The 27,920-nt window shown below is 52.5% G+C and overlaps 1 protein-coding gene across 4 annotated transcripts; it reads right to left on the bottom strand.

Annotated features, from left to right (window-relative positions):
- Positions 1 to 1,276: 1,276 nt before the first annotated feature.
- Positions 1,277 to 27,920, bottom strand: LOC112808724 (sodium- and chloride-dependent betaine transporter). 4 transcript variants are annotated; one of them, XM_073886940.1, is made up of 16 exons: positions 27,903 to 27,920; positions 25,392 to 25,476; positions 23,114 to 23,373; positions 17,182 to 17,316; positions 14,144 to 14,284; positions 13,272 to 13,359; positions 12,016 to 12,148; positions 10,642 to 10,776; positions 8,640 to 8,743; positions 8,206 to 8,330; positions 7,677 to 7,789; positions 7,011 to 7,148; positions 6,170 to 6,272; positions 4,213 to 4,313; positions 3,540 to 3,710; positions 1,277 to 2,348 (listed from the first exon to the last, which is right to left on the bottom strand). In XM_073886940.1, exons 3-16 carry the CDS (start codon positions 23,325 to 23,327, stop codon positions 2,211 to 2,213), a joined length of 1,839 nt encoding a protein of 612 aa, XP_073743041.1. In that variant the 5' UTR covers positions 23,328 to 23,373; positions 25,392 to 25,476; positions 27,903 to 27,920; the 3' UTR covers positions 1,277 to 2,210. The 4 variants fall into 4 exon arrangements, with proteins under 4 accessions (XP_073743041.1, XP_025707769.1, XP_073743042.1 ...); XM_025851984.2 differs by lacking the exon at positions 27,903 to 27,920 and adding an exon at positions 27,389 to 27,581; XM_073886941.1 differs by lacking the exon at positions 27,903 to 27,920 and adding an exon at positions 27,389 to 27,581 and having other exon boundaries at positions 23,114 to 23,349.

The following is a 27,920-nucleotide window of genomic DNA, read 5'->3' as shown; positions in this document are numbered from 1 at the left end:
GCAGAGACTTTCCTGGACAGGCTGTGAGCATAAAGCCAGGGGATCTGGAGCAGCTGAGAGTCCTGGTGAGTTTATGTGAGGAGGGCAATGGTGTCTGGTGTCTGCAGTCTACAGAGATCAAGACTGAGGCTCAGGGCCCGGTAAGCCGGGGAGAGCTGGTACCCCCTCAGTGTGCAGAACAGGGCAACCGCCTACAACAGACAACGTCATAGTCCAGGCTGAAAGGGCCCAGACTCAAAAGCACAGCACACTCTGGGGAGGAGGCAGGGAGCTGAGGAGCCTGGCTGACCTTAGCCCCCATGCCCTTGCAGCTGGGCTCCCCCAAAACAAGCCAACGTACTGGGGAGCCCTGCTGAGGCCACGGGAGGATATAGGAAGTATTTTGTTTCCAGAGGGCGTGAGCTTACACAGGAAAGAAATGCTCAGCCAGCCAGCCAGCAAGGGCAAGGGTGAGAGCCCCAGAGGCTGAGGCAGGGCCAGGGAAGGCGGCTCTGCTCCCATCTGCCACCAGGTGGCAGCAGAAAGCAGCACACCTGCACCACAGGTCCCCCAGGCTCAATCTGGCTGAAGCAGTTTCTCTCTAACCCTTTCTCCTGTACCTCCTTCTCCAACTAGTCCGACCAAAGTGAGCACAGATGTGCAGAGCAGTCTGAGAAAGGCAGAACCCAGGGGTCTGGATGTCTGCTTGTGCCCAGCAGAGAAGCCCTGACAGATCAGGGGGAAGGATGCTGGGTGCTCTGAGGGTGGAACTCACCCTGGCTGGACCATAGATTTTTACTCTGGCCACTGGGCAGTGGCTCTGGGTGACATCTATCCATTCATCACTGCAGATGGCTATCTATAGATATACAGGTGTATGCGGGCGGCTTCCCTTCTTCCAGCTCCCAGGTCCTGCCCCAGGCCACTGTCCCGAAGTGGCCCGCCCCCACCCCTACTCCTTCTCCTCCTTTGCCTTTGGGAAGACCTGGCATCATTTGATGGCGACCTGGGGAGAGGAGAGCATCCCACACGCAATACCTCCCTCTCTGCGGGAGACCAGCGGGCTTTCACACACTCCGAGGAATCTCCGGAGGCAGAGGAGATGGAAAATGGCAAGAACGAAGGGTCCAGAGAGGAAATCTGGTCAGAGGAGTATGGGCTGGCAGAGGAAATGCCAAGGTAGGGATGCCGATGTGGGGAAAGCTGCTCAGCCCTCTACAGAGGGGACCCTCTCCCTCCCACCCCAAGACAGCAGACTAAACAGGAACAGGGCGAGGCAGAGAAGACTAGCACACGGTAGCAGGCAATCCATACATGCTTGTTAACTAAGGCAGGAGGGTTTCATGGGAAGAACCCTGGCCTGAAAAAAAGAAGCCAGGTTTTAGGCATAGCTATGTGAACGTGAAAAAGTCACTTTTTCTTTGGTCCTCGGTTTCCTCACCCATGAAGTCAGGAGGCAGGACAAAAGCAGGGTGGCAAATGGAGCTTCCTGGAGCACTGTATTTGGAAGGACTGTGAAGTGGGAAAGACTTTGTAATCAATTAGCAATGTCTGCCTCAGGCACAGGAAAGCAAAGAACAGTCTAAGGATTGTCTCTAAGTTCCTTCCATTCCAATGCTCCGTGAGTTGAGGACACATATTGCAGGAAGAGTGTGGAACCAGGGACACCTTGAGAGGCCTCCAGGAAAACTCAAGACCATGATGGCTTGTGAAGGCTTTTTGTTCTCTAGTTCCTTCCCCATGGACTCCAGAACACCAAGCCTAGGGAAGGACCCCCTCTAATGGAATGTCAGAATCCAATATGGCGTGTTCAGTTGTCACTTCCAACACGTTGTTCCATCGGGCTCTCTGAGTCAAAGTGTGATGCGTATTCCCGTCAGCGTTACCCTCCCAACGCACAAATACAGGAAGCTGGAACATCCCTACAGTGGGAGCTCCCATACAGCGTAATGTGTTAGAATCAGATGGTGGACTCAAAGAAGACCACCCTCCTTTATAAATAAGAAGGTGTGTTCCAACAGGATGGCGTGTTGCAGCGGGACCACCCCTTGCCCACCAGAAGGAGCTGCCCCAGCTGAGAAGAGAGCGGCCTGGCCTCTGGCTGGGGGCACCCACGGACATCACAGAGGTTCCCAGCCAGACAGCGGTAAGAGACAGAGGCGAAGGCTGTCCACCGTAGTGGCCCTGACAGAGGTTCCTGGCTCCATAGCCACCTGGCTGCTGGCCACATCCTACAAGTGGGTCTCCTTCTCCCCAACTACCAGCCCCTCCCTTGCTGGGGAAGGCCTGCCGTCCTGGCTGGTACCACCATCCAGATGTTGCTTGGGCTGTGGCAGGCTGGGGTCAGGGGTGGTGAGCTGTCGCAGGCGCTGTGGAGACAAGAGGGAACGAACGGGTACTACTGGTGAGAAAGGCACAGATGTTCTGTCCTGTGTGTATCCCCAGGGCCCAGGTCAGAGCCAGGCACATGGGGGTGGTCAGTAGAATCTGAGTGAATACGGGAATAAATATTTTGAGAAGAGAGAAGAGACAACACCATGGTGACTAGGACCAGGAACTGGCCAGGTTCCCATCCTTGCTCTCTTACTAACTACCTGCGCAATCGTAGGCAACCCATTTAACCCCTCTGTGCCCTCTCTGTACATCGAGGATGATAACAGTACACAGCTCAGAGAACAATGCCTGGCAAAGGTAAGTTGATCAATAAGTGCTTATTTTTGTTCTTCTTACTATTACTATTATAATGTGATCAATAAGTCCCTATTATATGAGTAGTAGTACTACTATTATTACTGGTGTTGGTACCATCTCCTCCCCCTCCTTCTTGCCTTGAATGCAGATGTGATGACTGGAATCATGACAACCCTATTGTGACCATGAGGTGGTGAGCATGATGACGAAGACATGCTCAGACAAAGGTGCAGAAATATAGGAAGAGTTTGGTCCCTAGTGACCTCTTTAAGCAGCTGAACCAAATGCCAACAGCATCCATCTCTGGTCCTTCTCGATGTAGAAAGAAAATAAGCCTATTTGCTTATTGCAGGTTGGGTTTTTCGGTAACTTATAGGCCTGTTAGATTTTGACAAGTATAATGTCTTTGTGGGACATGCTCTACCCCCTTCCAGGAATGCATGTCTTAGATTCTAAACAGGGAGACTTTGCATGTGGTTCCCCAGAATTAAGATAAGAAAAGAAGCCAGGAGCCTGTGTATGAAATGAACTGTAAGAGCTGGTTATTAGTTTCCTGGGAGCGAAGAATTTGTGCTCTCTAAATCTCTGTGTCTGGGTGCCTTTCTTTTGGGGACTCAGTTTCCTCCTTAAGCCTCTGACAGTTTACCCTTGGTCAACCTGCCCACATGATCTGCTGGAGGTCAGATTCTGAAGGTCTAGGACTCCGGGACTTTTTAACATTTCTGAAAATGAAGCCATTGGACCGGTCTTCAAAGATTCCATAAGACCGAAGCGTTGCCCCACACTCAGAGCTGGGCTCCACCCATGGTGTCCTGCCTACAACCTCTCTCAGCAACCCCCTTTCATGCATCACTTGCCCCGGCCCCTACCTTCTTGAAGGAACCCTGGGTCTTCAGAAGGCTGATGATGATTAAGAGTGGGACACAGACCATGGAAGAGAGAGCCAAGAACCAGCCGATGGAGTAGCCCCAGGGAGGGTACACGTAGATGTTGTTGTATTTGAGAGGTGTGTACTTGCTCAGGGAAAAGAGGAAGGTGGCCTGGAAGGAGGGAGAGGTGGACACAGATGAGACGGAGAGCCCTTGAAATCCTCTCTTCACCTGCTTCAATATCCAGGGACAGAGGACAAGTTAATGCACTGTAGTGCATCACTGAGGTAGACTAGTAAAAGCCATTACAAGCCCTGGGCCAAGGCATGTCCCCCCCCCCCCCCCCCCCCTCTCCCAAGGACTGAGACAGGAGGAGCTCTGAAAAAAGGAAGGAAGGTGGAGGAGCCCTCGCAGGCAGACAGAAAGAGACCACTAACTGGGAAGTCGGGCAACAGATGGAGGTGCTGAGAGAAAGGAATGGAAGAGGAACTGGAATGAGGCAGGGGAAGGAGACAGCCCCCGAAAGGAAGGGCAGGAGAACCAACCTAGAAAGGGAAGGGGACCAGCCGCCCCAGGTAACTGGATAGGCGGGGAAGCAGCCCCAGAACTCAGGCATCCTGCTCCCTGTCCCCGGGTCTTCTGGAGGCAGGAGGGTAGCTGGGTGGGCACGTACCAGGCAAAGTCCAGGGGTCAGAAAGAGCCAGGAGATCTTCACCAAGGGCCATGGCCTATAGCCAATCATGTCCTCAACGTTGTCATAGAAACGATCTGCCCCTGCCCAGGTGCGGTGGGAGAAAAGTGTGAGAACAGGAGGAAGGAGGCAGCTTGTGGGTATTTGGGGAGGACTTACCTGGCTTTGCCCTCTTCCCCCCACCCTGTGAGGGGAAACTGGATCAGGGCACGTGAATGAGATGGGTCCCTGGCACCCCAGCCACAAGGCAGGGAGTGAGGAGGGAGAAGGGGCTGCCACCAAAAAGCTGGGAGCCCTCGAGAGAGTCACCCAACCTCCTGGTGCAATCCTTCGTCCCCTTGTCTAGGGATGAAGACCCTGAATCCTAACCACAGAGGAGGATGTGGGCCTCAAATGGCACAATGGCTATGCAAATGCTCATTTATCTATGCTGCAGAGAGGAATTCGGTTTCAAGTCAAAACAGCAAAAACAGCAAGGGTCCCACTGTACCAGCTTAATACACTAAACTCACACAGGGCCAGAAAGCCACTGGGAAGGGAACAACAGTCTAGACTCTGGAGGAACCACTCTGCGTTCTCAGGAAAGCGTGGCAAAAGGCTTGATCTGTGTTCGGAGAAACACTGACTCGTTTTGTTTACTGTCCTTGTTTGCTCCAGATCCAGGCCCAGCCAGTCCTCTAAGGAGGAGAGAGCCACCGATCCATTGGGAAAGACCCTTGGAGGGCCTCTCGGGCCCTTCCTCAGCAAAGAAATAACTTCCCACTGATCACCGGTGTGCATGAAATGCCCCCATTAGGGAGTCATTCCTTTGACTTCCAAATTTCTCCCCCAGCTAACAACCAGATACTGCTGGGAGGGTGTAAACTATTACGGTTCCTCAGCTCTTTAGAACTCACTCTGATGGAGTTTATCAGATCCTCTTTGGGAACAAGTTCTGAGAAGAAGCAGAGGAAAATCAGAAAGACATCAGATGCTTGAGGTGAGAAGAGAGGAGACATGTCCAGGGAGAAGGAGGACACCAGACAGGAAGGCTTAGGGTAGCAAAATAAAAACCTTCCTACTCGTTGCTTTCCTACTCATGCCCACTACATGGCACCCACCTACCCTCTCTGCCCCAAGCCTTGTTACATTGGCAATGCATTCCCCCAACCTGGTGCAGTGGAGCCCGAGGGTCCTGGGGTATGACGATGCCTCCGCCACATACTAGCTGTGTGAGCTCAGGCAAGAGACCTACCTCTCTGAGCCTCGCCTCCCCCTGCAAAGGGCTGCTGTGTGAGCTGCAAGATTATGTATGCCACACGTCAGCACGTTGCTTGGCATTAGCAGTACATCGACTCAATGCATAAAGGATCCCCCCCCCTACTGTCATCAGGCAGGAACGTTCTAACACTCAGCACCACTGGCGAGTCACCCCAGCACTGAGGGGGGCTGGTGGTGGAAGTCAAAGGAAGGCAGAATTCACTTCAGCAGAAGAAAGGAATGCATAACAGCCAAAAGGAGAAAAGCTACCTCAGAAATAGGGGAATGAGTTTCCTGTTCAGGGAAGTATTCAAGCAAAGTCTGGGTGATAACCTAGAAAGGGAATGTGGGGATATGGGGATGCTCAGACGAAGTGGCCCTAAATCTCTCTTCTGGCTAGGATTCCCACTGGCGAAGGGCTTCCAGCAGCTTCTGTATCAAGAAAACTGTTCCCTGTTGTTTCTAATTCCTCTCACTATTGCAGGAAATCAGTTTTGTAGAAACTACCTTACCGGAGCTCTATCTGCCATAATGAGAAATGCCTGGGTTCCCAGCAATGGATGAACGTCCCAGGGCAGCAATACAAAGACCTATAGAAACCAGAGGGCCGGCACAGCCGATCTCTCCTCCTGGGCAGATCATGGCCTTCTGGGGAGGGGGGAGCCCAGAGGCTCCCCGTCCCTCTCTTCCCTCCACTTACCGTACACCCAGCTGATGCAGAGCACTTCAAACACGGCCAGGAAGAGTAGGCATATGCCACTGGAAGCGTAATAATCAAACAGCTGGAAGATATACATCCCGCCCTGCGGAGAAGTCAGTGGAGCTAGGCAGGGCCTTGGCCAGGGCGCGCAGGGGACCCACTCTGCAGTGAGAGTGCAAACACCCAGCTGGGCCCCCATCCTGCCCAGCCCATGGGAAGTCACTCCTTGCAACTAAAGGGAGTTGGCCTTGCCTACCCCTGCCCCCAGGCCCCTCATTTGACCTCAGGACAACTTCTGACATACACTGTTTTTTCTGCCCAGCATCCCATCTCGTAGAACCTGGCACCACCTCACTCTGAGTGTGCTCCTCAGCCTGCTCCAGGCCCAAAGCAGAGCCAGTGCTGGACACTCACCGTGTTCTTGGGAGACGGTCCCTCTCTTTCCTTGGGGACTGGTGGTGGGGGTGGCAGCAGGTCAGCCTGAAGCTGTACCAGCATTCTTTACTATCAGGAGGGCAATCTGGCTGAGAATGGCATTCCTGACCATGTCAGGAGAGCAGCTGGATCCAACCATACCTGAAACCAATTATCTCTAGACTTTTCAGTTTCCTGGCCCCCCAAAAACTCCCTTTTCCACTCAAGCTGGCTAGCATTTGGTTTCTGTCACCTGACACCAAAAGAGCTAACTGAACACAGGTAAGTTTCTACTGTGTGGTCCCTACAACCTTACTGTGACGAGGGCAGAGCCGGTGTCAACACCGCCAAGGAGCCAATGAGGAAGGTGTGCCCCCTGGCTCCCTCCCCTGGGCGGGGGGGCGGGGGGGCTCACACCTCTGCTCACCTCCGTAACCAGGAAGAGCCCCAACAGATAGCACACGACCGCAATGGCCAGGATGAGGAGCTCTCGCCGCCCACTCTTCCGGAGCTGACTGGGGAACATGTCCACGGAGGCTGTCACCAGGCACTCCACACAGACAAACTGCGGGCAGGAGGGGAGTTGGGGTGAGAGGTGCAGCTTGCCCCTTGCCCTGGCCCCCTCTCACCCCACTCACCCATGCTGACGCACAGGAGCATGGGGGCGGGGTGCTCAAGGGCAGACGTGCGGTGGCCAGCCCCGCCCCAGCCACATCTCTACAACAGAGGGTTCCAGCATGGGGGCTGGAGGGGGAGACATGTTCTTTCCCCAAGGCTGGGGGGCGGGGCTGGGCAGCTTGAGCTGAATGGCTGGAAGGAGGCTGGAGGGCCATCTGGGAGGGGGGCGTCCATGTATGGGGAAGGGTCAGGCCTGGGGGGAAAAGGCAGGTGGCCCCCCCCACAGAATAGGTTGGTCTTGAGACCAGGGGTCACCCAACCAACTACAAGGACAAGCCCCAGAAAGTGGAGGGGGATCTGGAATGTATGGTCAGTGGGAAAGGAGATGGAGGGAAGTAATGGCCAGAAACGCAGAAGCTGGCAAGAGGGTCGCCAGGGCAGGGAGGGGTGCGGTGGGGTGGGCGGGGTGACAAACCTGGCTATCCAACCCTAGGAAGATGAGCATGATGAAGAAAAGACAGGACCACAGCTGGGACAAGGGCATCATTGTCACAGCCTTGGGGAAGGCGATGAAGGCCAGACCAGGACCTGCCAGGCACAAGGCGTGGTCAGCAGAGTTCCCTCCTGCTCTCACTGCCCTCAGGGAAGAGCCTTCTCCCAAGGCACTGTGTGAGTGTGCATGAGTGTGTGCGTGAGAGAGTGTGAGTGTGTGTGTGGAGGAGTGGTGCAAGAGGGGAGGGTAGTTTCATTCATCACTTGGCTTGTCTGGTTCTGGGAAGCTGGTTTGTGCATCCATTCATGCTTGCAGCTGTGGGTCTGCCCACCCACCCTCAGTCCCGCTCCCTCCCCACCCCCCATGGTTCAGGAGGCCCTCTTCTGTGCCAAGCAGGGTCCCCAGAGGCTAAAAATTTTCCCATCAGCCAGCTCCTGGGACTCCTGCCTGGGACCTTGGTGGAGGGATCTGTGTTCTCCCCTCAGGGTCCAGAGAGCGAAGTGGTACCTACCGGACTCGGCCACTTCGGAGATGGGCACCCCCTGCTCTTGGGCCATGAAGCCCAGGATGGAGAAGACCACGAACCCGGCCGCAAAGCTGGTGGCACTGTTGAGGAAGCATAGGGCGATGCAGTCCCTGTGGGGGGCGGGGAGGCAGAGGAGCCGAGGGAAAAAAGAGGAAGAAATCCCTCAGGGGAGGAGAGATCCAAAGTCAGTCAGTGGGGAGCAGGGAGGGAAAAGGGAAGTGAAAGACACGGGAGGAGTGGGATGGAAGAGAGAATGGGGGAGGGACCAAGATCAAGGATCATTGGAAGGTAGGGAGGGAGGGAGAAAAGGAGGGGAGAAAGAAATTCAGTCTGGGAACTGAAGCTTAGATTCCCTGGCGACACTCCAGGAAGACCAGCCCCCCACCCCAGGGTCCCCAGCACCCCACCCCTCCGATCACCTGTAGCAGTTGTTGTGGTACTTGTTGTAGCTGCCCAGGGCGGTCAGGCACCCCTGGCAGATGGCAAAGGAGAAGAAGATCTGGGTGCCCGCGTCCATCCACACCTATATGAGACCCCAAGAAAGTGGCAGGGGGCGGGGGGGGCACCTGGCCATCACCCCTCAGACCCCACTGGCCCCCAGGTGTGCCCCCAGGAGTCACTCACTCGCCACCCTGCACTCACATGTCACTTCACAGGCAGGCCCATTTAAATGTGGCTCTGGGGGCACTCAGGAGACCCCACATACTTGGATTTCTTGGGTGGAGGGGCGGTGCCCAGATAAGGCAGGGCAGAACTGAAAGCACGGGGCTCACTCCAAAGCACTGAGGGCCTCAGGCAGCCAAGACTGGGGCCAAGAGCCACTTCATTAGAATATAAAGAAAAAAACCTAGGACTCCTTGGGGAAGGGGGGGGCGTGGAGCAAAGAATGTGCTCAGACAAGTCCTAGAGGAGGAAATAAAAGTGCACAGTAAATCTGTGTGGAAATGTCCCACCTCACAGTAGTAAAAAAAAATAAATTAATTAAAACAACAAAATGATACTATTTTTTTTAAGATTTTATTTATTTGACAGAGAGAGACACAGTGAGAGAAGGAACACAAGCAGAGGGAGAGGGAGAGGGAGAAGCAGGCCTCCCACTGAGCAGGGAGTCCAACACGGGGCTCGATCCCAGGACCCTGGGACCACGACCCGAGCCGAAGGCAGACGCTTAACACCTGAGCCACCCAGGCACCCCAAAATGATACTATTTTGATCTCTCAAATTATTGAAGATCAAGGGTTAAAATGAATTATTATGGAATCTCTCATGGGCCCTGGTGAAAAAAAGGGTACCTTCCAATACTGGTGGAGAAAGTCTATATTTCTCTAAAGCCAGTACATTTCAAGACACTTAAACGCACATATTCTTGGACTCAGTGATTCCAAGTCTGACTACTGTCAGGAAATAATCAGAGATGTGGTCCAAGATTTAAACACAGTGTCCATTGCAGCTATATATAAGATCATAAAAAAAAAAGTGCCTGACCTGAATGTCCAAGAATAAGAGCAGACTGATGACACCTGCCCCGCGTGTGAGTGCTCAGAGGACCTGGTCTATTGTGCACACTGCCCACTCCATCCTTAGAGCACTACCTGGCCCTTAACCGGTCCTCAGTACATTTTGGGTGAATGAGTGACTGAATGGATGATAGATGGAGAACATAGTATATGCAAGTGTTTAAAATGACATTTACAAATGAATTTAATAACATGGAAAATGCTTACAATATAATTTAAATGAAAAAAGATACATCTCTATATAATTATCTCAACTATGTTAAAACACAGACACACACGAACTAGAAAAAAAGAGTTGGGGCACCTGCGTGGCTCAGTTGGTTAAGCGACTGCCTTCGGCTCAGGTCATGATCCTGGAGTCCAGCGGGGATCAAGTCCCATATCGGGCTCCCTGCTCAGCAGGGAGTCTGCTTCTCCCTCTGACCCTCATCCCTCTCGTGCTCTCTATCTCTCATTCTCTCTCTCTAAAAAAAAAAAAAAAAATCTTTAAAAAAAAAAAGAAAAAGAAAAAAAGAGTTGGAAGGAAATCTACTAGAATGCTCATAGAGATATAGCCAATTACAAGAGATCTTTACCTAATTGTTCTCCAGTGGGGATACATTGCCTTTATTTTTTTCTTATTTTTTAAAGATTTTATTTATTTGACAGAGAGAGAGCACAAACAGGGGGAGCAGCCGAGGAAGGAGAAGCAGGCTCCCTGCAGAGCCGGGAGCCCAATGCGGGACTCAGTCCCAGGACCCTGGGATCATGACCTGAGCCAAAGGCAGAGGCTTAATGACTGAGCCACCCAGGCACCTGATATATTGCCTTTAAACCAAGAGAAAAGCAACCAGAGATTTTCAAAAGTACAGCTGTGGTTTGGGGTGGGAGACAGCGGGGAACTGGTCCCCAGCACAGCTCCTACCTGGGGATCCTTGAGGCGAAGCAAATCGGGCTTCAGGTAATAGATGATGCCCTCATAGGCTCCGGGAAGGGTGATGCCTCGGATCAGGAGGATGATCAGCATCAGGTAGGGAAATGTGGCTGTGAAATAAACAACCTGGAGGGAAACAGGCTCAGGTCACTCCTGCTGTGGACACAGCCGCCAGGAGGTGCCAGGGAGCCTATGGCCGTCCTCCCGTCAGCCCTCCTCAGGCAGCAAGAGTGACACCCAGCTCAGCGTCAGACACCTCCTTAGAGACGCCAAGAGGGGCTGAGCACCTGCAACTCTCCACACCTTCCTTTACACATTCTAGCGGGTCTCGGGCTTCGAGGCAGGTGGAGTATGAGATACACGTCCGCAGGGCAACGGGGAGGGGCACAAGCTTCCAGCCATAACATTTCGAGGACTATTTTAAAATCCAGAATCTGGTCTCCCGAAATCCCTCATCCTGGCTGTTCTCCCTTTGCCCCCTGGTGAAGGCGGGTCCTGGTGACAGAGGGGGAACAGATCCACACAGTGACCTGTGGCAAACCTTAAACTGTACTTTTCCAGGCTTAAGTCTGGAGGGGCAGCAGTGGCCTGAGCTCTGGGATATGGAGACTGCCTGAGGGGTCCACTCTGCTCCCTGAGCAAGCTCAGCTCCTTACCGGAGGTGACGGCAATATCTGTGTTATTATCACTATTACTGGTTTTATTATTATTACAACAATCCCGGGAAGGGGAAGGCTGCCCCCAGAACTGGGTAATCAGAGCAGTCAGTATCTTGTCTATTCCTGGCTTTGAAAAGCATGAAGCATCAACCTCAGATTCCCTGGGTTGGAAATAATGGCTCAAATCTGAACTCTCTACACGTACAATAAGCCACTGTTGTCCGATCTTGGCTTGAACCCTTTTGATGATTGGAAACTCACCACTTCAAAGACAGTTCTGTTTGCTGATTCATACCACATGCTACAAAAAGCGAGTCGTAAAAGTGTATGATCCTAATTGTGTCATGTACACACATAATAGATCCAGAGACACACAAACACACCTATAAAGGAAACTAGAAGGCAATATCAAAACATTAACGGGGATTACTAGATCCAAATGGCCACCATGCTGGCTGGTACAGTGATTAGGAGGACTTCCGTGTTTCTTATTTTGATCTGTATGTTACTTATGTAAACAGGTCTTTTACAGTCATATTGAAAGAGAAAGTCTTTCCTTGTACTGAGCTAAACTCTTCCTACTGTTCCCCTATTCTCACCTTGCCTCTCCCTTACACTACTCTTTCAGTTCTCCAGAGGGACACTGTGAGTGTCCCCATGGCTTCTGGGGGCCACAGAGAGCTTACCAGGAGCCAGAACACCTCACCTTGCCTGTGGTCTTGACCCCCTTCCAGATGCAGAAGTAGCAGATGACCCATGCCAGCAGGAGGCACAGGGCCAGCTCCCAGCGCAGGGCCCCCAGATCATGGATGCCTGAGGTGATGCCCAAAACACGTCTCCTGAGGATGGAAAAAGAAAAAAATAACCAGGTGAAAGACAAAAGGGGACAACTTGACGTTTGTCTTCAAGTCTCTTGATTCTTAGAGCTGACCCCACAGATCTCATGTTGCAGACTTCCCCTCTGCATCCCACTGCAGCCCCCCATGGCTATGCCATGTTCCCACCTGTGGTCTGTATGCCCCTGCCGTTAGAAGACCAAATCACGTAATCCCATAGGTATCTTTGTCTTTCTAACCATCCAGCTTTCTCTGTTGTACAGAGAGAGATAGAGAAAGAGAGAGAGAGTGAGGGTGGTAAGTAATGTATGGATGAGCAGATGGAGAGTAGATACTTACATAGGCAGGTTGATGCACAAGTACATGGGTATCAAACAGGGGGACTGAATATGTTTTAGTATCTAAAGAATGCAGGGAGTGGTGGAAATTGGTGTGCGTAAGTGTTGGTGGATGTGTGAGTTCGGGGTGACATGAGGGCATATGCGTATAAGGGTGTAGGGTAGACACATGTGGGTGTTGGTAAATATGTGTGGGTTTTGGGTAAGCATGAGGGTACAGGCAGACCTTTGTAAGAATGAAGGTGGACACGTGTGGACATGGGCAGATGTAAGGGCATAGTCATGTGGAATGGCAGAGGTGTGAATATAGGGTTTGCCAATTTCTGCAGTACCAATACGCTCACTTTGGCCAATTTCAAGCTACTAACATAACATCATTGAACACGGAGCTGGGGAGTGATGTGTACCATCTGCTCTCCTGAGCTGGGGCAGACCATTTGCCCATTTGCCATGCACCAGTGAACACAGCACACATGTGGGTAGGTGTGAAGGTGTATGTAGGTAGGTGCCTGGGGGTGTGGATGGGTGCAAGGATGCAAGTCGACATGGGTCAATGTGTGAGTCTGGCTGGACACAGGTGGACTCGGGGTCATTGGGAGTGTGTCAGTGGACAAGTATGGGTAGTTGTGAGTGTTCACCCAGGTCCCAGTGATGTGCCAGGGGGAGGTGGGTAAGCACTGGAGAGCGTGCACAGAAAGGCTTAAACTCGCACTCCAAGTCCCAGACCTCAGACATCCAAATTTCCTGCTTGTGGCCCCTGGCACGTGGCATCCAAGCCCAGCACCTACTCCCAGAATTCCATGACAGGTGAGGTGAAGTTCTCAGAGGGGGTCACTGTTCGGGCTCCCGAGCGGTTCAAAAAGTCCATGCAATGCTCTGTTGGGGACAAGGGGGGCTGTGCATCAGCTAGGGACCAGATGGGGAGAGATGCCCTTTCACCCTCGTCCCCCCTGACCCTCTGACCTTACAGCCTGGCAGTCCCCATCATTCCCAGTCCCAAGAGCTTCCTGTGGAGCCCCCATTTTCCAGGAGTTGACCAGCCAGGCAGTTCATGGGACCAGCCCCCTTTCCCCATGTTCCTCCTACTGCTCTTGTTCTAGTGAATCTGGCAGTTTCTCTGGCCACCCCGCCACCCAACCTCTGACACAGAGCTCAGATCCCTCCGCCCCCAGAACTGGCCCACTCTCTCCACTCAACACACAAATGGACTGTGTCCTCATGCCTGCTCTTCCCCCCAGACAGCCTGCTGTTCACATGGTGGGCTCCTCCTCAGTCTTCAGCCCTCAGCCAGCAATTTTCTTCCCACTGTGGTACCATTTCGGCAGTTTCATTCACCCATCGCAATTTCTAATTATTTGATTAATTTGTCCCTTTCTACCAGTAGACCACACGCTCACAGAGCACTGGGCCACGGGGCTTATGCTCAGCCTTCTATGTCTAGCACCCGGCACGGAGTGAGTGATGATAACCCCTCACAGTGGCACAAAACATTCAGTCGGGTGGGGTTTTCGGTTCTCCTGGTGGCTAGTCCAGATTCCCACAGAAGGGTCAGCCAGCAGGACGGCACCAGAGCCTGCACAGCCCAGCTCTGAGGCAAGGGTTGCCGCCTGGCCCTGCCCCCAGGGAGAGGCCCCAGCTCAGGGGCCGAAACCATGGATACCTGTGTTCCAGCTATTGGTACAGGTCGTCCAGGGCAGCTCAGAGGTGAAGGAGCTGAACAGGTAGAAGAGGGCCCAGGCGAGAATGATGATGTAGTAGATGTTCAGATAAGACTCGATGACCACAGAAGCCAGACCAATGCCTACGGGGGGAGGGGAGGCACAGGGTAGCAACAAGGAGAACCCAAGAGATCAAGTTAGCCCAGCAGAGCCACACGGAAGCCTCCCGCCGCGGCTAGAAGGGGATTGGGTGCTACCCGAAGACAACCACCAGGATTTCTTTATTGGCCCAAGAAGCCTCAGACAGCACATTTTTCTAAGAAACACAGGTTACAGAACACCACGGTTTGCATTCTTCGTTTTGCAATATATATATTTGAATGTATATCTTCTTTTTTATTTTTTTATTTTTTCTCATTATGCATAATTTACTTGACATCTTTTTTTTTTTTAGGAGATAAACTCTGAAAGGATTGTCATCCAAAAGCTACCTGTGGTTCTTGAGGTGATAGGATTTTGGTTCACTTGTTAAAGTTTTTTTTTTTCCTTTTGTCCATCTGCATTCTCTAGTTTTTCTATGACAATCACACATTACTTGTAAAATGAAAAAGGGCAGGAAGAACAAAGGAGTAAGTAGGGAAATCTTGGTAAGAATCAGTCTCAGGATAAGAGCAAAAACCAAAAGAAACCAGCAAAGAAAAAAAAAAGGAGAAGAGGTCACTGGTTGTCAAGAGCCCTGGAGCCTGAGTTGGTCTTAAAATGCCAGCTCACCGCCCAGCAAGGGGCAAGAGTGTCAGCCGAGGCGGGACCTGTGCGCCCAGGTCCGACGCGGGGGAGCAGTGTGGAGGCTGGCGGTGGGGCTGGGAGGGAGCAAGGGCAGGCGCAGTCCCCCCACCCCTCGCCTCCCCCCTCCCCAGCCCGCCTGTTCCTGCAAACGTGGGATCTCTTCCACAGTCATTTTAAAAGTAGCACGTTGCCAGGGCGGCCGTTAGTCCCAAGGTGTGAAAGCGGGAGGAGGAGTGGGCGCCGCACCCTGTCCCAGGTCCCAGCCGCCCCGCGTCCTGGGGAGGCGCCCGTGGCCCGGGAAGCCCGGGCTCCAGGATGACTTCACGAAGCACAGCCCCGAGGCAGGTCGGAAAATCAATGCAGACTGTCCACAAAACCAGCCCTTGGCCGGGGGAGCCCACCCTGATTGTCTGTTCCCGCGGGCCTGGCCAACTCGACCAGGGCACCGCACCCCCCACCCCCGTGTTTTCCTGCGTTTGGGTCTCTGCAAAGCATGCAGGCGTGGGGGGCGGGGGCGCCCTAAAGCGACCGTGGGCTGGGGCCTCGGGAGGAGCGGTGGCCGGGGCTGCTGATGGCGCGGAGGGTCCCCGGGGACCCGGGCGGCCGGGCTGTTCGGAGCGCGCACACACAGACACCCATACACCCAAACAAGCGGCCACTGTGCGGCCACTCGCTGCCGGAACGCGCTGTGCTCCCACCGCCTGTAAACACCCGACCGGACCCGGGAGGAAGGCAGGGAGCCAGGCTGGGGGGAGGGGGTGCCCCATCTCTGAGGAAAGGGATGATCTCTGGGGAGGAAACTTGTGCCTGTGTGTAAATTGAGGAGGGAGGGAGGGAGGGTGGGTGAGCACAGGGTGGGGCCTCCGTGTGCTGGAAGGGTGAACTGTGGGGTGGGTGCCTTCAGGCCGGTGGAGGGCAGGTAGCAGGCAGCCTGGACCCTCCCACCAACATCGGTGCACACACCCTGAGACTCCAGGCCTTGGAGTCTCTGTCTCTTCAACTTGGCCAAGAGGGAAGGAGCAGGAATCCCTCCCCCCCGACTCCCCTCCAATGCTTGGTTTGCTCACCCTATCTGTGGTGACCCCCTTAGAGAGTTAGTAGATGCGTTCCAGAGAGGCCAGCCCTACCTTTTGCCACCCAGGAGCTCGCTTGGTCCTAGGGATAGAGCCCAACTGCGTGGGACATTAGGCGACTGCTGGGCTCCAGAGCAGAACACTGCTCTGGCTAAGGCCACAGTCGTCCAGCAGGATTCGGCACTCCTGAGTAGAAACGTATGTGGGCCAAGCTTCGCCCCTCCCCAGCCCCTCACTGCTGCTCCTCCAGGGGTCCCATGGGTGCCCCAAGAGGAATCAGTACCAGACGAGCCTGGTCCCCGCAACCAAACCCCCAATCAGTGGTCAGGTTCCCAGTCTGCTCAGGAGCCAGGGTTTCCCCACCTACTAAGCTGGGCTGTAACCCAGATAGCCTAGTCCCTGGGGCTGCCTCAGAGACTGACGTGAGGGAAAGAGTCCTCTCCTCATTTCCCATAGGCAAGGAACCTCTCAGAGACAAGGGTTGGGGAACCCCCCCCCAAGGGGACTGGCCCAATCAGCTAAAGATGGGGTGGGGGAAGGACACCCCAAGCCGCTCACATTAGTGCCAGCAAGTCCATAGAGAGAACAGGAGCTGTCCCTAACCTAATCCCTAACCTAATTCCTAACATGAGAAAAAGCATGAATTTTCAGCTCAGGGAGACCTGGGTTCAAATCCTCAGTAAAGGATCTCATTTTCTCATCTACAAATAACTAAGCGAGTTGTTACTGGAGGATCCAATGAGGAAATGCACGTAAAGTGCTTACCTGAGCCCTAACACGTAGCAGGGCTCAGGGGATGTTAGCCATCATCATCATCATCCCTATGGTTATGTACCTCGGCGGCACGTCTGGGGCCGCGCCATATACACAGAACAGCTTTCCAGGAAGCTGATGAAGATGAAGCTCCAGGATTCCTCACTTGCAAGAACTCCTTCCAAGCTCTGCATCTAATTTTGCACTGGTGATTTTATATTGTCTTTCTTGAGGAGTGCCTTCCTCCCCAGGATCTATAAGCTTTGGGCCCGCCAAAGTCTGACAACCCTTCCTGTGTCCCCCACAGCACTTCGCACAGGATGAGAGTAGATGAATAAGAAGGTGGGGGCAGGGAAGGAAAGGGGAGGAGCGATGGAGGGATGGAGGCGCTTGGTGACCCTGGTAGGAGGGCACAGGGGAACACTCACCCTGGAGAAGGGGACAGATCTTCCTCCAGGCTGTCACGCTGCCTTGGCTGGTGTACTGGCCCAGCGCCACCTCCAAGAAGAACACCGGGATGCCACAAGTGAAGAAGAAGATGAAGTAGGGGATGAAGAAGGCTCCTGTGGAACAAGAGGGGGCAGGGGCTGAGTCCTCGACCCATCTGGGAGGCCAGCGTCCCACTGCTCGGCATCCTTAGTCTCCCTCCCCACCCTCCCAGGGGCCCACATCGGCTTCCTCCTGTCTGCGAACAGGGACGGGCAGAAATTTTCCAGTCTGAACCCCACTCAGGATAGGAAAGACCTTTGAAGAAAGAGGAGTGAACATTTGGGTGGAAATCCTAATAGATGCACTATTTATTTTCTCAGTGTGCTTTACAAACTTAGTCCATTTATTATTTTTGGAACCAAAACATGTGTTCTGTATAATTTGATATGCTTATTAAATTATCAAGTGTGTTACATTTTAGAGAAAAACAAACAAAACACCTTGGAAAAATTATTTTTCCTCTAATAATTTTCAGATGGTTTTTTCCCTCCACCAGGCTCTGATCCAAACTGGGGTCCCAGCAGAGAAGGCCATTTCTCGGGTACGTTTTTCAGCAGTTATGTGATTAGGCACTGACCTATAGGCCCCCACAGGAGGCCAGGCCGAAAAAGCATCCAGCAAAGTAGGGAACTTAAAGACAATGCTAAGTCGCCGGTGCCCACTTCAGTCACTAAGACGTATACCTCACCTCAGAAGTGTACCCATGGGTAAACAGATTATTGTTTACTGCACCAAAATAACACTTAGCCCTTATGTTGTGCTTACTGTGTATAAGGCATTCTTCTAAATGCTCCACCAACATCAGAATCCTCACAGAACCACCTCTCATGGGGCAGATACCACTGTTATTCCCATTTTACAGATGAAGAGAGTAAGGCATCACACCAAGTGGTCCGATCCTGAGTCTGTGCTCTTACCCAAGTAATCCACATTACTTTGTAGGAAAAATAGAAAGTACAAAGGGGGAAAAGGAAAAAAAACATTGTACAGCCTTCCAATTTTCTTATAAACACACACACACACACATACATACACACATATATATATATATTTCTCTTTTTTGGGCAAAAATAAGAACCTACTATATATTCCTTGACTACCATTTAAAAACCTATCATGAACGTATTATATCAATAAATATAGAAGGCATCATTTTAATGGCCGTATCATATTCCACCATAAGCATGTACCCTAGTTTATTTCATCGATACCTCCACTGGCCAGGTATCTTTGGTTGTTTCATTAGAAACCCCACTGCGATCCTGTGTCCACATCCTTGTGCACTTAGCTAACTGTCTTCTTCGTAGAAATTTCCAGTGGGCAAATTGGTAGGTCAGAGGGTATGTACATTTTTTTTGTGTGGTAAAATGTATATAACATAAATTTTACTTTTTAACCATTTTTAAGTGTAAGGTTCAGTGGCCTTAAGTACCTTCATACTGTTATCCAACCATCACCACCATCGATTTCCAGAACCTTCTCAGCCGTCCAAATCTGAAACTCCGTAGCCATTAAACACTAACTCCCTATTCCCCGCCTCTCCCCGGCCCCTGGTAACCACCATTCTACTTTTTGTCTATGAATTGTTTTTCTAGACACCCCATATAAGAGGAATCACACAGTACTTATGATTTTGGTGTCTGGCTTATGTCACTTAGCTTCATGTCCTCAAGGTTTATGCATGCTGTTTTCAGGCTGAATAATATTCCCTCATGTGTATATATCACATTTTGTTTATGCATTTGTCCACTGATGGACATTTGGGTTGCTTCCACCCTTGGGGCTTGAACAGTTTTTTAAGGACTTTGACATGCATTTCCGAATCGCCCTCCTGGCCTCTCCTACCCATCTGCACTGCCAGTAGCAATATGTTAAGAGTGAAGGAGAAGGATCTGTGAGTCTTCTGGGCCCTCCGGAGCCACAGTAGCTGGTAATTCTCCAAGTCCTGAAGTCCTTTTTAACCCCAGCTTTGCCTGCCCATCCTGAGTAACACCACTGACTCCGGTTTACGCGGCTTAGGTGGTTACAGGGGTGAGGCTGAGGGGCTCACCCAGAGGGCGCGTTATGGGAAGTCTGTGGCGGCATATGACCCATGGGCCCCTTCCTGCTGGCTGTGCCAAGTCCTTACCTCTCCTGAAGGGGACGGCCTCAGCCCTATCCTTGGCACATAGACTTCTGCCCCACAGACACGGGCGAGAGCTCAGGAGGCCTGGAGCTGGGCCACCCTCAGGCTGAGTCAGGCCTGGAAGGTCAGTGCTAGGCCCCGGGCCACAGCAGGCAGTGGGAGGAGGTTGGTCCTGGAGCGCCTACAGGCGTCCGTTCTTGGCTTTCTCCCTGGGTTTTCAACATACTATCACTGCAAACATCCTCCCCTCCCGTGAACGGCTGAGAATCCTCACTCGGGGAGATTGACCTGGCCCACAGTTCTCTTGGCATCTGCCCATGCTCTGGGCAAGGGCAGCCGGATGAGGCCCCCCAGGGATCTGTGAGGACAGGGTGCCTTGGGACACATTTATAGTCTCTCTCCCTTTGTTCTAAGGTATGCCTTATTAGCTCTGCCAAGCACTCACTCCGGAACCACTAGCAATCTGGAAACTCAGAATTCATAAAATTCTCTTTTGGGGTGAGCCATTTTTTGAGGATGATCTAGTTTAGCGACTCCCTGGGGTTTTTTTGTAACCAAAGATATTATTACACCAATAACACTATTTTTTTCATCCCTCTTGAAAGATTTTTCTCTACAGAACTGTTGGTTAACTAATTATTAATTCATTATGAATTAATTAATATATCAGTAAACACTATATTTAACTGCTTTTTTTCTTATTTATTTATTTTTTTTAAAGCAAGGCAGACTGCCACCTGCAGCACCTCATTTGGATGTGTCTGGAGTCTCGGAAGCTTGACTACCCTACGTTCTCCTACAAATGGACCTGGAGAGCTTGTTTGGGGGTCCTAGCAGGGGAGCGCAGCTACTGTATACGCTTGACCGAGGAATGGTCCTCCCCTATCAGGGAAGGTCGTCCTCTTGGACCAAGCGCACAGCTTCGGGCGGGGCGCCCGTGGAGTGGTGAGGGAGGAAGGGGACACCTGCCTAGCCAGCCAGATCAGCCGCATCAACCCTGGCAATCAACGGGGTGACAGATGTCGCAGCCAGATCGCCCTCACATCCTAACTGCTAACTAAGGAGTTACGGTCAGCTCAAGATAAACCCTATTATCATAGTGAGTTAGTACAATTCTAGCCTAAAGCAAAAAGGTGACATTTGAGTTAGTCAGTGAAGTCATGTTCCCACACAGATCTATTATTAAGTTAACTGAAACAAGGAAACCTACATTCCTACTTTCCTGGACCCCCAAAGACCAGTGACCTGAGATTTCCAGAACCTTCTCAGCCGTCCTGACCTTGCTCCACCCCTCATGTGGGGGTGGATGAGGGAGACAGGATAGAGGGGTGGCAGGGTGGGTGTCCTCCCCGGTACTTAGGTTGAGACAGAGCTAACACGAGAACACAGACTCTGCCGGCACTGCCTCTTCACAGACAGCCCAGGCTCAGCGCCGTGTCCCTGCACACAGTCCTAGGCGCTTGCATCCCCATGCTGCCCCACAGCCAGGACCGAGGCCACGGCCACAGTGCAGTCACCAGGCAGGACAAGGAAGTGTGGGCACCTGAACCCGAAAACTTGTCCCCTGGACCCTCCTTCTCCCTCCTTTTCAGATGGCAGGGCAAGTGATGTGCAAGCCAGTGAACCAGGCGCCCAGGGCCCGCAGCTCCCAACCACTGCTATAATCTTGGGCAAGTCGCTAAACATCCCAAGGGGATTCTGGGCGCTCTGTGAAATGAGTGCTCAGCCTGGATCATCTTCAGCTCGAGCACGAACGCCCTGCGTGTCCGTGAAACTGGCCTGGGACAAAGAAACAAGTCAGTGCCCCTACCACTTCTCCCTGCCTCCCCTAATCTCCGGCCAGAATTCACCCCCCACTTCCCAGCCTCGCCCCATAGCCCTCACCTGCCAGGAAAACCCATTTCTATTTCTTGGAGCCATTCGTTCAAGTAGTTGGTAATAATACTATAAGGTTGGAAACACAAAACAAGATACCTGGTAGATGCTCAGTAAATACCTGTCAAAGTACATATGGGGGCACCTGGGGGGCTCAGTCGGTTAAGCATCTGACTCTTGATTTTGGCTCAGGTCATGATCCCCTGGTCATGGGATCTGAGCCCCATGTCAGGCTCTGCGCTCAGCGGGGAGTCTGCTTGAGATTCTCCCCCCCCCTCGGCTGCTCCCCCCATCTCCAAAATAAATAATCTTTTTTAAAAATTAAATATGAATAGTGTTATAAGGGTTTTCTATTTTTTTAAACGATCTTATTTACTTATTAGAGAGAGGGAGAGAGAGGGAGGGAGGGAAAGAGAGAAAGCACAAGGAGGGGGAGCCGCAGGCAGAGGGAGAAGCAGGCTCCCCACTGAGCAGAGAGCCCAACATGGGGCTCAATCCCAGGACCCTGGGATCATGACCTGAGCCAAAGGCAGACGCTTAACCGACTAAGCCACCCAGGCGTCCCTATAAGGGTTTTCTAAACAATAATTATCTTTAAATAGGAATGTTTCTTCTTTTTACCTTTCTGGAATATTTCAGATTTCAAAATAAATGTGTACAATTTCCACAAGAAGAATAAAGGTATTTTCAAAAGGCAAAGATGAATCTGTCTAGTCACAAATAAATTCATATAAATGAATACTTCCATTTGTATGGAAATTCCAAATAGGTAAACCCATAGCCACAGAAATAGATTAGTGGCTGCCAAGGGCTGGCAGCAAGAGAGTGACTGCTAATGGCTTCAGGCCCTCCTTCTGGAATGATGAAAATGTTCTAAAGTCAGTTGTGGGGATGGTTACACAATTCTATGAATATACTAAAAGCCTTTAATTGTGCACGTAAAAAGATTAATCTGGCCCTTTCCCACCATATCCCTGCTCATTTTTACTACCAGTGCTGAAAAATAATAAAATTATGTTTCTTAAATTAAAAAAAAAATCAGAGACAAGGTCATATTTCTCTGCTCAAATTCTTCAACCGTTCCCATCGCAGAGCAGAGCCTACAAGATGTGAGCCCTGTGACCTCTCTGATCTCTTCTCTTCTCCACATCTGTCATTGCCCCACTGTTCTTCAAACAGGCCAGGTGCACTTTCACCCCAGGACTTTGCACTTGTTTTCCCCTCCGTTTGGAATGGTCTTCACCCGATCTCCATCTGTAAGACTCACTCTTTTACCTCCTTCAAGTCTTGGCGCAAATGTCACCTCCTCAACGCAAGCTTTCCTGGGCACCTTACTTCACCTTTCCAGCCCTTCCCCCGGTCCCGCACATCGCCAACGACTCAGCATTCCCTACCCCTCGTCCCTGCTTGGCTTCCCACCATTCCACTCCTCACCATCAACATCCCATGCATTTTACTTCTTTGTCTGTAATCTGCCACCACGCGCTAGAATATATATGACACACAGAATGTGTTCTGTGCTGTATCTAGAACAATGCCTAGCCCAGGAGAGGCCCATAGTAATACTGGCTGAATGAATGACTCCTATCAGCAACCGGCATTGCACAGAATCATGAAAGGCTAGTATTATCCTATCTGGTTACACACTCAGATTCTTTGGTCCTACCCATTGCCTCCGTTACCCTTCACTGTGGCCCTGGGAGGCATCATCCCTATTTCACAGAGGAGGACCCTGAGAACCCCTGGGCTCTCTGACTCTATGCCAGCCTCCTTCCATTTTACCACATCCCCAGGCAGGAGATGCCCAGGTAGGCCCTGCCTGCGGTCAAGGCACAGCTCTCCCCACCACGCCTACCTCAAAGTGAACTCACCACCTCCATTTTTGTAGCAGAGATAGGGAAACCTCCAGACATTCCCCAGCCCAATGATCTCCCCGGCCACTGACAGCACAAACTCCATCTTGTTGGTCCATTGGCCCCGGTCCTTCACCTGGCCCTTGCCTTCCCGGTCCAACTTCTCTCCCTCCTCAGGGAGCCAGGAGACCACAGGAGGCCCGTCCTCGGGGACTGCCACTTTTCTGTCCATGGCGACGTGATGGACTGGGAGGCTGCAGAGCCGGGAGATGGTGAGCCTGGTGTGACAAGAAGGGGTGAGCCGTACCACCCCGAAGCGTGCCCTCCACCCCTGTTTTCTCCCTCCTAGGCTTTGATTATTGTTGGACTATTGCAGTAATGTTTCCCATTGTTGGAATATGGTTTAATATCGTTGGGCTGTTGATATTCTTCCCAAACTCTCCATGACTTTTACACTGAAAGTTACACTTTGCTCTCAAGACTTGGAGAACAAATAGGGAGCCAATCTTCATTTGCCCATTTTGCAGAGGGGGACATCCAGGCCTTGACCAATGAAGTGGCTTGCCTACAACCGTACAGGAGTAGACTGGGAGGAAAAGGCTTGGGGTCTTTCATTGCGAGTCCCTTCTGATATTTACAGCCAGCCACCGTCCCTGCTTGCCTGTCCGCCCAGCTCCACAGTGTCAGGTGAGTGGCACCCGCCCAGCCTCCGGCCTCCAAGGCAAAAGGGATCAAAGCTTGCCAGGGGTGACAGGAGGTCAAAGGGCAGGTGTGGCCCAGGTGACTGCACGGTCCTCCGCTAGCTGGTTGTGTGCTCATTCCTATGCCAAGCAATCGATCAACTCAGGGTAAACATGGGAGCCAGCTAGCTCTGGGCGTCTGATTGGGAGGGAAGGAGAAGGTGGGGCCTCTGAACAAGGCCAGATGAGACCTGGGATTGGTGCCAGGACCAAGTATAGGCCTTCGAGGGAAACCTGATTCTTCTTCCTTCTCCGTTGTACCTCTGCCCTGAGAACAAGCAAGGGGTCCTGGCGGTCGATCCCAGAGCGATTCTCACTGGGGTGGTGGTCTCCTCAAGGGAGACCCAGACGTGGCTGAGCATGACAGCAGGTCACTGTCCTTCCTGACTCCCTGCTCTCCTAAAGAGCCCAAAGCTCCCTGGACTGCCAGAGAAATGACGTGGACTCTCTTGGTCTACTCTGTCCCTGTCACTGTCCATTTGTCAACCTCCAGGAGATAAACTGGGGCACTGCGGTGTTGTACCTGGAGTCCTTGTTTGCCTTCCCCCCCATCCCCCACACACAGCCACCCTGAAGCCACCTCCACCTTGGCTCCCGAGGAGCTGCCAGGAGGAGGTGCTCCCGCCCCAGAGGGAAGCACCCACCCAGTGCCCCTCACCTCCGGGGGGCGCTGGGGAAATCAAAGTGACCCTAAGCTACCAAGTGCTCCATGCCCCTCCAAGGCTCTAGAGAAACACAAGGGATTCTTTTTACCAAGTGTCTGTGTTTATTCGTTGGTCCTTTTAACCCAGGCAGCAGCCCAAGCCCAAGTCAGTTAGAAAGGCGTGGCAGGAGCCATTTGAGGTTATGGAAATTTTTGAAGGTGACTTGGAGGACAGGTTATCCCAGGAATGGGAAAGCCTGTCGGGGTTAGATTCTGGTATTGGGACCTACTCAGAGGTTTCCACTGAAAGCTCAGCCCAGGAAGAAAGATGAAGAGAGAGGAGCCTAGTGGAAATCAGAGGTCTTCAGCCCCCGATGTAAGGGAGGAAGAGGGAAGGAAGGGAGAGGAGAAGGCTTCCAGGTTCAGAGGAGACCATCAGACCCTGGGAGTGGGGGAGGCTTTGAGAACCAGAGTGTCAGGTTGGAAGAACAGGGCAGTTTGGCCCTGGGGGAAAGAGTTGGTGCTATGGTGCTACCTGACCAACTGTAGAAGTTGCTACAGAATTGGGGCTCGGGCACCCTGAGGAGTGGCCCCGGAATCGTTATCAGACCAATGAATGGATGAACGAATGAATTCAAAAACATTAACGGAAAAAACACCAGGCAGGAATCCTAAGGTCTAGTCCAGACCCAGGCAATAATAATATTAATAAAAGTTAACATTTGACTAATTGTTGTGCCAAAAACCTGTACTTCTTCATATGCGTTATTAAATTTCATCCTCATTAAAATCTTTAAAGCAGGTATTACTATTAAGTCTATTTTATCATTGAGGAAATGAAGCTCAGAGAGATGAAGGAACAGGACTTGACACCTTGCAGGTGTTCAGTAAAACTATTTTTGAATGAACTTACCAATACAATAAGTGATGGAGTGGAGTCTCTAACTTGCTGTGTGAACTTAGGCAACTCACACGTCCTCTCTGGGCTTTAAGTCTCCCTGGAAGAGAGAATGAGCCATTCAACAGGGGTGCTGGGAGGGTGGGGGATACAAATAAGATCCATAAAAGACAAGGAGAGATTTTTTGCCTTCGCTTGCCAAGCCATAGTGTAGCTCAGCTCAGAGGGAGCCCAAGCACAAAGGTCTCCAAGGAGGTGGGCGGGAGAAAAGCCTTCCTGTTCTCAGACCAGAAGCAGCTATGTCAGGGCCAAGCTGTCCTCAACAGTGGAAGGAAGAGAGACCTGGTGGGGCCAAGGAGTGAGCTAAGGGAAGACCAGAGGCGAGTGCAGGGCGGGGAAGCAAATCTCAGAGTCCAGTTGGGGTGCAGGGTCGGGGTTGTATTGGGATGGGGAAGACAAGAAGAGAACACACACTGATGAGCTGATACTGGTGCAACATATTTTTTTAAAGGTTACTGGAAAGATCATAATTTATGGGTTAGAGTGAAAAACCGGAATGGCAGAATGAAAGCAAGAGCATGTGGAAAGGAAAGCTGGCCCTGAGCCATGGTAAATCAAGAGGAAACAGGCCTTCAGTGCAGCAAGTGGGATTCAAGTTAGACTCAGGGAAGAAATGTCGAGGTGGAGGTCAGACATAAACACAGGCTGTACAGAGCTCTCCTGTGGGGGTTACTTTTCAAAGCCAACAGGACAACATGCCCCCCTACTCTCCTTACCCAGTCCCCACTGTGCCCTTCTACCCCTAGCCCACTCGTGAGGAATAAACCGTGTTATCCACAATCAAGATGACTTCCAGAGATCTCCCCCTTCCCGAGATCTCCCCTGTCCCAGCTCTGCCACCTCTCCAGCCCCTAGCACCCCCTTCCCACCTCTGCCAAGCTGGAGCAGGATACGGGGTCATGCATTGGAGTGCACCACACGTCAGTGCCCTCCAGAAGCAAAGACACCTGCATCCACACTGGGCTCAGTGCTGCCCACCAAGAAAATCTTCAAGAGGCTAGCAAGTCCAAAATTAACCGTTTTCAGGAGCTGGGCATGGGTCTAGGAGGAGGAGGTCTGGTCAGGGCCTAGCAGAGGAGCAGACAGGTGGAGAAATGCCGCTCCCCTCCCGTGCCGCTGGGATCCCAGCTCGGGCCCGTCACCCTCCCAGTCCAGCACAGGAACGGCCCAGCGCTGGACCCAGGGTGGGGGGTGCAGGGGGCACAGGAGGCACAGGATGCCCCAGGCCCTGCTTCAGCCCACACCCACATACCAGTTCCCATTTCTGTACACACACTGGTGCCATTCCTGTCACGTCCCTTTGCACACACATACCTGTGTGCACGGCACCAAAACCTGACTCCGGCTAGTCCCTCACAGCCTGGGGGCTGCCAGGTTAGGCTGCTGGCCGCCCGCACCTCCCCACTGCTCCTTTGTTGCCCTTCTCTGGCACAAGCATGCTCATGCCTCCGCACAGCCTGAGCTGGGGCAGCTTCCTCCTTCTGGGAGACGCTTGGCTCCCTGATTGCCCTGCTTGACCCGTGGGGGAGGGCAGGAACCCCTCATCTGCATGGCTAATTGCAGGTCATGGATCTTCAGGGATACCCAAGGTTTGTCCCGTCTGCTCTTCCTTCCCGTCTCCCTGGGCTCTGTCTGTTTCCCCTCCTTCCCTCAGTCAGGTGATCACCCCTCCTTCACCTACTCCCTAGGGCCAGCCCCCCACCGCGGGTCTTGGGTCTTTCCCGGGCTCGTCCCTGAGCAACTTAGAAGCTGTGGGTGGCTTGGGGGAGCTGGGGTGATGCCCCTGGTCCTAAGATGCCCCAACATCAGACTTACCTTTAGCCCCAGTCTTTTGTACCACAGACACACACAATCCTACAAAACCTTGCCTCCCAGGACTCACCCCTCCAGCCCCTCTCAGGCACCCTCTAAGGGACTGCAAAGACACAGCCCGTCCTCCACTTCCTGCTCACCTCGGTCCCAAGCTCAGCTCCCGTGGTCAGCTCAGCTCCATGCCTCCGGTGCCCGGGACAGTGATGGGGAAGCCCACACAGCCGGGACCTGAGAGGGGAACCAGCCTCCACCTTTGCTCCTCCTGTCCCTCCCAGCTCAGAATCCCATCCGAGTTGTTGTCCTGGGACTCCCAGACAGAAAGCAGCTGTGTGTGTGTGTGTGTGTGTGTGTGTGTGTGTGTGTGTGCGCGCGCGCGCGCGCGCTCTCGCACACCAGTGTACTGGGAAGTGAAGGGACAGAGAAATACCACAAGCAACAGGAGGGACTGAAGCCAAAAGTTTGTGCACCAGGATTACAACATCCAACCTCAGGAAGCCAAGTCCTCTGTCCCCAGTCCCCCCCCCCCCGCCCCCCCCCCCGGTGGGGGCCCCCCCCCCACAGCCCTCCCACTGGGCTCTGTCCCTCCAGTCCAGCTCAGACTTCCATCTGATCACGTCTCCCTGCTTTTGTCCCTCATGTCTTCCCCCTCCTCACCGTGCCCCTCCAGTACGG

Source organism: Callorhinus ursinus, unplaced genomic scaffold (assembly GCF_003265705.2).
Source record: "Callorhinus ursinus isolate GAN/ISIS: 27379988/994484 unplaced genomic scaffold, GSC_fseal_2.0 scaffold74, whole genome shotgun sequence".
Taxonomy (NCBI): Eukaryota; Metazoa; Chordata; class Mammalia; order Carnivora; family Otariidae; genus Callorhinus; species Callorhinus ursinus.
Note: the sequence above shows the minus strand (reverse complement) of the source record. Positions and strands in the feature narration are given on the sequence as shown.